We start from the raw sequence: 9,000 nt of genomic DNA on the forward strand, positions 1-9,000 counted from the left end.
AATATTCATGTAAATAATAGAAATACCAATACAAACAAAGACATTGCCTACGACAGAAACGGTTGCTAAATGTATTTCCATTTCAAAACCTGGTTTGAGAGATTTAAATTGTATGAAAAAGTGAGAAAATTATGATGTTATAGGCCTGCTAATGCTAATTCTAACTCTGCTAGCTTTAAGCAACCCCCCCCAAACAAACAAGATAAACAAACAAACGTAAAAGAAAAACACGTTATCTTGAAGGCAAACATCCCTGGAAACTTTTGAGAAAAACAAACAAAGCGATAGCTTTAAGCAAAAAAACAAAACTTGCACATTTTAAGAACTCCCCCAACCGAAAAAAAAACCCCAACAAACATGCTAACAACCTAGCTAACCTAAGAAAGAAAACCTAATTTGCAAACTTTATTAAAAGAAAAAATGCTCGCTTTAAGAACAACAACCCAATCTTTAGCCAGCAGGGGGCGCTCCCGTAGAATTATCAACCTCTTTTAAACTTTTAGATTTTTCTCACCAGACACGGGATTCCAAGATGGCTGCCACTCATATGAAAATATTTCTTCTTCTTCACACTAAATCTGTCATAAACAGAGAACATGGAGCTACACTGTGTGTGTGAGCCGAAAAATAGAGTGTTTTTATCCACTAGTGTTGCTAACGTTGGCTAACAGTGGTTAGCCCGGTTCTTCTTTTTCTGGAACGCAGTCCCCTCGCATGTGACGTCAACTCCTGTCTTTTCTGATTACAGCGCCACACACTGGCCTGGCATGTGTACTACAACAACATGTCGTACTACAACTACATGTGTACTACAGCGCTGAGTCAGGATAGAAATGTTCTATTTCTGAGGAAAAAAACAAAAAAGTATAGTTGTATGAGAAAGTGCTACAGATAGTCTGAATGATGTTAAAATAACCAGTTTTATGTTCGTTAGTTTTTAGTAAAATATAGTTCTCTCTGAATGAATTCAAAATAACGACGTCATCAGGTCACGTGACTCGTCTCTAACGTAAAGATCATCACTTTGTTCATCCTTTCACTCTCTTCACGTCCATTCCTGTCCCTCGTTCACTTCATGATTGACCGTCAGTCTGGTTGCCATAGCAACTGACTCCAGTCACCACAGAGATGAAGTGTGAGGGTCAGCTGATCCTAATGCCTGACAACAGGAAGTGATTATGTGTCAAAAAAAAAAAACACACACAAAAAACAAATACTATCATAATGCTGAGTCATGTTGTTTTTTAAAGTGCAGTAAAAAGATAAAAATCTAACTTAAAATATCACTAATCAATATTAAAGTAAATGATTGTCTTTATTGATTATTGCTCAGGTTTTTCCCTTTTTTTTACGGAATAAATTATTTTCCCTTTAATTAGATTTTAGGAGACTGAAGTCGCTGCTCGGAGAATAAATAAAATATTTGAATATTTGACAATGGAAAAAAAGCCGACAAAAAAATACACTTTTGTGTCAAATCTGAAAATTCTTCTGCAAATTATTTTAGTTATTGAAACTTTTTTTGTTATTTAACGGAATCGTAAAAATATTTTGTTTTCACGCAATATATTTGGGAAATTATGACTAAATGAATATAATTTCTTCCTGTAACCGAACGTAAGTAGAATATTATTTTTCATTCATATATTCAATACATATATATATATATATATATATATATATATATACATTTTTTTTAACATTAAACTTTTCCCTTTCTTCTTAAATGATTTAATTTTATTTCTTTATTTTCTTTCATATTAGCTTGTTGATGAAATGTCGCGATTGCCCCGCCCCCGCTCTAACTCGCCCCCTCGCTCTCCTGCAGGACGTGTTTGACCAGAAACTCTTTGACGGTTGGCTGGTTGTCTAGCCCCGCCCCCTGCCCCTCCAGCTGCTGCAGTAGCTCCTCCCACTGCCGTTTGTCTTTCCCCATTTGCCACGAGAGGCGGACCACCAACTGCAGCAGCGGCAGCAGCAGGGGGTGTGGTCTGTCCACGTGTGGGGGGCGGGGCATATCAGTCAGTGGGAGGGGCGTGTCGTCGGCGGTCTCGGCGGGGGTCAGGACGCGGAGGGCGAGGTCGCAGTGAAGCCGCGCCTCCTCCAGCTGCTCCACCTCCTGGAAGCAACACGTCAGACCCAACAGAGTGAAGAACCAATGGGGCGAGGCCGGGGGCGGAGCCTGAGCCTGGCTGTCGTAGAAACAGGCCCAGCCCAGTTTCTCTTGCAGCCTCTTGGCGTTGAGCAGCGGACCAAGGGCGTCATGGTAACGGCCCACCCTCCGCGGGAAAAAGACACATTTATCAAAGACCGATATTAATCAGTGACTGTTAGCATATTATTATGGTCTGTTATTGTTTAGACACCTGATGAGCAGCTGTCCCGTCTGCAGGTCGCTCAGGTAGAAGAAGTGTCGCACACACAGCGCCCCCCGCAGGCCGGACAGTGAACACAGGTGAGACAGGTATTGTTCGAACGCTCGGCTCCTCTTTGCTATCGTTTCCGCCGTGAAGTTTCTCCGCATCTTCTTTCCTGCAGCGAGGGGGAAGCGGAGCCGCATCAGGCCGTCAGGTTTCCATGACGACAACAATAACAACGTGTGTTCACTCAACTTACGCGGGAAGCAGACGCGATCCATCTGGTCTCCGTGGTTACGGCGCAACATGGCGTGAAGGCGCTGGAAATCGGAATATCTGCGAGTGATGATGGCCGGAGTTTTGTCGCTGCCGCCGGACTGGATGACGTGGATGGTGTAGAGCTGAAGAGAAAACAAACAAACAACAACAACAACAACAAACAATGAGACGTGAATCTTTTACACTCTTTAGTGTCTGTGTCGACTTAAATAATCTGAGCATGAACGTGAAAGAAAAGGCTGTTGCTCTGTCAAAGATCCATTTTTATTTTACAGCCAAAAACTATAAAATGATACAGGATAATCAGATTAAATGGGATTATATAAAGATGAGACGATATCAAACAAAATAAGACAAGATTTAAAAAAATATATATTTTTAATTATAAAATTCAATGAGATTTAAAATAATCATAATCAATAAAATGAGAAAATAAAATAAATTCAGATTAAATAGCGTAAAATAAAATAATATGAGATTAAAACAAACAAAATTTAACGAGATAAGATTAAAAAATAAGAAAATAAGATGAGATTAAAAAAACAACATAAAATGAGATTAGATTTAAAGAGAAAATATATGATAAAATTGGATGAGATTAAAAAAATGAGAAAATAAAATTAATTCAGATTAAATGGCGTAAAAAAAAAACAACATTAAATGAGATTAAATAAAAAATAATAAGTCTGACCTCCCAAATCTAATCAGTTTATCTCTCTTAAAGGAGAACACATCCAGTGACCTTTGACCCCCAAATTCTCCTCATGTTTGAGTTCAGAGCGAGTCTTTGAACTCACCACGTACTTGGAGGCGGCGTCCTGCACCACGCTGGCGTCCGTGACCTCGAACAGTAAGCTCTCCGTCTGTCTCCGCCCAGAGGGGGCGGGGCCTCCTGCTCCGAGTCCACGCAGGTGTTTCCAGCTCTCCTGGAGCTGCCGCGTCAGCAGGGAAGAGGGGGCGGGGCCAACGGGAGAGACGCCAACAGGACTGATCTCTGCACGAGACAGAAGCTTTTTTTATTTATTTTATTATTTTCAAGATCGAAACGACGCCGCGTCATTAAACGCCACCTCACCTGTGCTGCTAAGCCCCTCCTCCATCGACTCGCCCAGGAAGTCGGAGTCACTGTCCAGCCCCGACCCCTCCCCCTCGCCGCCGTCCTCCATCCCTCCTCCCACTCCGCTGTCGAAGCAGAGCGTCCCGCCGAGGCGGTCCGTCACACACTCCTCCTCCTCTGCTAGCTCCGCCTCCCAGCGCTCCTCGCCAATCTCCTCTTCCTCCCCCTGTGCGCCTCCTCCTCCTCCTCCTCCTCCCTGCTGCTCCGTTCCCGCCCCCTGACCATCTTTGAACAGCGACCGCTTCAGACGGTCCAGCAGCCGCGTCGCCATGACGACGGGGGGGCGTGGCTAAGAGAGCAGAGGGGGGAAAAAAACACACGTTAGCATTTTTTTGTTTGTTTGTTTCCGTAGTTCACCAAGATGAGCACTAGGTGGCGCCACAACAATACAACAACACAGACTGTTGACTGCTGTGGATATGTGAGCGTGTTTTATAGATCTGATTTATATCCTGATATAAATATATATTGATAAGGAATGCTGAGACAAAGTCCACGTTTCATCACACACACACACACACACATAGAGAATAAAGGTGTAATCTTTCGACAATAAAATCGCAATATTATGAGAATTAATTTGTGATATGAGAATGAAGTCGTAATCCTTAGAGAATAACGTCCTGATATTATGAGAATAATGTTGTGATATTATGAGAATAGTTGTAATCTTTTGAGAATAAAGTTGTGACATTATGAGAATAAAGTCGTAATCTCTTAAGAAAAAAGTCGCAATCCTACGAGAATAAAGTTGTGATATGAGAATAAAGTTGTAATCCTTCGAGAACAAAGTCGTAATCCGTCGAGAATAGTCGAGAATAAAGTCTTAATTTTATGAGAATAAAGTCGTAATCCTTAGAGAATAAAGTAGTAATCTTTCAAGAATAAAGTCGTAATCTTTCGAGAATAAAGTCGTAATCCTTAGAGAATGAAGTCGTAATCTTTCGAGAATAAAGTCGTAATCTTTCGAGAATAAAGTCGTAATCCTTAGAGAATGAAGTCGTAATCCTTAGAGAATAAAGTCGTAATCTTTCGAGAATAAAGTCGTAATCCTTAGAGAATAAAGTCGTAATCCTTAGAGAATAAAGTCGTAATCTTTCGAGAATAAAGTCGTAATCTTCCGAGAATAAAGTCGTAATCTTTTGAGAATAAAGTAGTAATCCTTAGAGAATAATGTTGTTATATTATGCGAATAGTCGTAATCTTTTGAGAATAATGTTGTGATATTATGAGAATAGTCGTAATCCTTAGAGAACAAAGTTGTAATCTTTCGAGAATACAGTCGTAATCACACACACACACACCCCCACACACACACACACACACACACACACACACCCTCACACACACACACACAGCAGAGTGGACGTGTCTCCAGTTTCACAGATGGAGACGTCTCACAGTGGAAATCATGTCTCACATTAATAATGCAGCAGTTTGTGCCGAGTCAGCCTGAAGCCCTGAAAAGCGCTGTGTCATCGTTTCTTATTTACTGACTGTGGATCATGGTCCGGTGAAAGAAGAGACTCCACATGTGGAACCTTTTACGATTGTTCCCTTCACTCTGATCAGCTGTGTTTGATTTGACGATCCAATGAAAAACACATTTAAAACTACGAAGCGTCCATGAAGGGCACACGAGACTCTGACCAACCGTGAAATGATTAACTCATGATTGATCAGCACTAAATTTATTGATTTGTTTTTTAATAATTAAAACCAAGTTTGTGTGATTTTTCAGCTTCTTAAATGTGAACATTTTCAGGTTTGTTTGGTGCATAAAACAAAGAAATCATTCAAGTAATCTCTCGAGAATAACGTTGTAATCTTTCGAGAATATAGTAATGATATTATGAGAATAAAGTCGTGACATTATGAGAATAAAGTAATGATATTCTGGGAATAAAGTCGTAATCTTTCCAGGATAAAATCGTAATCGCTCCAGAATAACGTTGTGATATTATGAGAATAATGTTGTAATCTTTGAGAATAAAGTCGTAATCTTTCAAGAATAAAGTCGTAACCTTTCAAGAATAAAGTTGTAATCTTTCGAGAATGAAGTCGTAATCTTTCGAGAATAAAGTCGTAATCTTTCGAGAATAAAGTCGTAATCCGTAGAGAATAAAGTCGTAATCCTTAGAGAATAAAGTCGTAATCTTTCGAGAATAAAGTCGTAATCCTTAGAGAATAAAGTCGTAATCCTTAGAGAATAAAGTCGTAATCTTTCGAGAATAAAGTCGTAATCCTTTGAGAATAAAGTTGTGACATTTTGAGAATAAAGTCGTAATCCTTAGAGAATAAAGTCGTAATCTTTCGAGAATAAAGTCGTAATCCTTAGAGAATAAAGTCGTAATCTTTCGAGAATAAAGTCGTAATCTTTCGAGAATAAAGTCGTAATCCTTTGAGAATAAAGTTGTGACATTTTGAGAATAAAGTCGTAATCCTTAGAGAATAAAGTCGTGATCTTTCGAGAATAAAGTCGTAATCCTTAGAGAATAAAGTCGTAATCCTTAGAGAATAAAGTCGTAATCTTTCGAGAATAAAGTCGTAATCCTTTGATCATAAAGTTGTGACATTATGAGAATAAAGTCGTAATCTCTTTAGAATAAAGTCGTAAACCTTCAAGAACAAAGTCGTAATCCTTCGAGAATAAAGTCGTAATCTTTCGAGAACAAAGTCGTAATCCTTCGAGAATAAAGTCGCAATATTATGAGAATAAATTTGTGATATGAGAATAAAGTCGTAATCCTTAGAGAATAAAGTCATAATCTTTTGAGAATAAAGTCGTAATCCTTCAAGAACAAAGTCGTAATCTTTTGAGAATAAAGTCCTAATCCTACGAGAATAAAGTTATGATATTATGAGACTAAAGTCGTAATCTTTTCCAGGTTTGACAAACACTGATCATTATTTTATAACATTTTACAAACCAAACAATTCATCAATTAATCAAGAAACGAATATAGCGATTAATCGCTTATGAGAATAATCATTGGTTGCAGCTGTTGTTCAGTATGTTCTAACGCCAGGGAAAGAACTTAAAGTTAAAACACATCATTATTTAATGATTTTTGTTGTTGCTAATTAAAGGACACCGTAAACAAATCATCTGACAGAAGCAGAATAAGAACAATCGACAAAAGCAATTTATGTTTTCAGCTCCATAAACAAAAAAAAATCATTAAAACTGAACCATTTAATTTCCAGGTTTGACAACTAGTGATCAATATTTTCTTAAATTTAATGAAACACACAACTAATCGGGCGATATATATATATATATATATATATATATATATATATATATATATAAATATATAAATAAATATATATATATATATATATATATAAATATATATATATATATATATATATATATATATATATATATATATATATATATATATATATATATATATATATATATATATATATATGATCATAATCATTTGTTGTGGCTGGACAAAAGTTACACACTGCAGCTTTAAACACGTTAACTTTCTCTTCTCATATTTCTATGAATGTGACTATCTAGAATTTCCAAAGTTTCCAAACTCTTCGTTACTTCACAGATTTTTCTGACACCACATACAAGAACCGAACCGCGGCTCACAAGAACCGAACCGAACCGTGAAAACAAGTCCAGATTAGCATTAGCCTGAGGTTATTCTGGGTGAAGGAGGTGACAGCTAACACTGTTAGCTCCACACACCACAGTCAATAAAGGCGCAGTTTGTAAGTCAATGAGTCGGCGTTTTAAACTAAGCTAACTATCAGCGTCTCTGTTAGCTAACTCTGCGCTCATGCCATGTTTAACGCGTTAAAATCTCAACTTTTAAACGTAAGACTGTCGCGGTTTAAACCCCGGGACAGACAGTGAAGCTAACCGCTAAAATGAAAAAGCCGCTCTGCTCACACACACAGACTAAAGTTAGCGAACACGCTGCTAACAGGTTAGTTTAACGTCAGTTAGCTGGTGATGTGTTCGCGGACTCGTTAAAAATGAATAAACTCACCGCGGACTGAAGAGAACTTTGGTCCCGCTGATGTTAGTCCATGACAGCGGTCACAGGGGCGACGAGGTCCGAGGACTGGAGCCTGAAGGCAGCACCGAACCATCCACACACACTTACACACACACCCACATACACAATTACATGCCCCCCCACACACACTCACCACTGTACACTCATCATCGACCAGCAGAGGGAGACAAACATCTGTAATTCAGATTACCCATGTCCATAAGTTTGTAACTCTCCCACACCAAAGTCCATAGAGAAAATCGGCGATTTTAGCTGCTGGTCTACTGCTGCTCCTTGTGGTCAATTTGTGTCATTAAGATAAATCGGAATGAAACATTTCAAATGCCGAATTCATACAATAAGACATTTGAACTTAGTGATGGAGGCAGCTGTGGATCGACGACTCCTGTGTGCTGTAAAGTGTAAAACCACTGACTTTCTCTATGGACTTTGGTGTGGGAGAGTGAGTGGTTTACATACTTCACTTTCCTGTTGGAAAAGTCTGTCAAACAGTGAGATAAAGACATGAACATATTTTTAAGATAGCATAGACTTAAAGGTGCCATATGTAAGAATGTGGCCAAAAACTGTTACTACATTCAAATTCAAAATACCGAGGTCTTTTAGAGTTTCGTTTTCTGACTTAACTGGCAACCCGTGGTTGCTCGGCAGCTGAGACTCTACTGACTGCAACGATTGGTAGACGGCGGTAGGTGGCGCCACATACCAAAACATGATTTCAAAACATAAACATGATTTGCAGTCTGCAAAATATTTTTTTAATGCAAATATTTTGTCTGTACTGTTGTTGTTGGTGAGTTCAGTTTGTTATATGAACATTATTCCTGAGTCTCTGTGACATATTAGGAGGATTTTATGATTTATTACATAATGCACCTTTAAAGTGACGTATATTTAAGTCTTTTATTAAATGGCTAAAATCAGTTGGTTTTTTTTCTTGTGTTTTCAATGGCAGTCATGAAATGTTTGTAATTTGCGATATATACCTGTATATACTCTTTTTCCCACGGGCAGTGAAGGCAGCAGCAGTGATGATGATGATGGTGGTGGCGGTGGGCGTGGTTAACCTGACAGAACCAGGAAGGTGTTGTGAAGTGGGCGGGGTTTAGATGTGCAGTTGTTGAGAGAGCCTCCACCCTGCAGCAGCAGCAGTGAACACACACTCGGTTACACTGACCTCACCTTAGTTCTGCTCACCTGC

General features: G+C 38.9%; 1 protein-coding gene across 1 annotated transcript; it reads right to left on the minus strand.

The window, feature by feature from the left end:
• Positions 1 to 1,801: 1,801 nt before the first annotated feature.
• snx21 (sorting nexin family member 21) lies at positions 1,802 to 7,871 on the minus strand (the record flags this gene model as incomplete). The annotated part of the gene is made up of 6 exons (XM_083895072.1): positions 7,770 to 7,871; positions 3,712 to 4,042; positions 3,434 to 3,630; positions 2,617 to 2,758; positions 2,367 to 2,532; positions 1,802 to 2,279 (listed from the first exon to the last, which is right to left on the minus strand). Exons 2-6 carry the CDS (start codon positions 4,022 to 4,024, stop codon positions 1,802 to 1,804), a joined length of 1,296 nt encoding a protein of 431 aa, XP_083751198.1. The 5' UTR covers positions 4,025 to 4,042; positions 7,770 to 7,871.
• Between the last annotated feature and the right edge of the window lie 1,129 nt (positions 7,872 to 9,000).

This window comes from Microchirus variegatus (assembly GCF_963457635.1).
Source record: "Microchirus variegatus genome assembly, chromosome: 9".
In the NCBI taxonomy this organism is placed as follows: Eukaryota; Metazoa; Chordata; class Actinopteri; order Pleuronectiformes; family Soleidae; genus Microchirus; species Microchirus variegatus.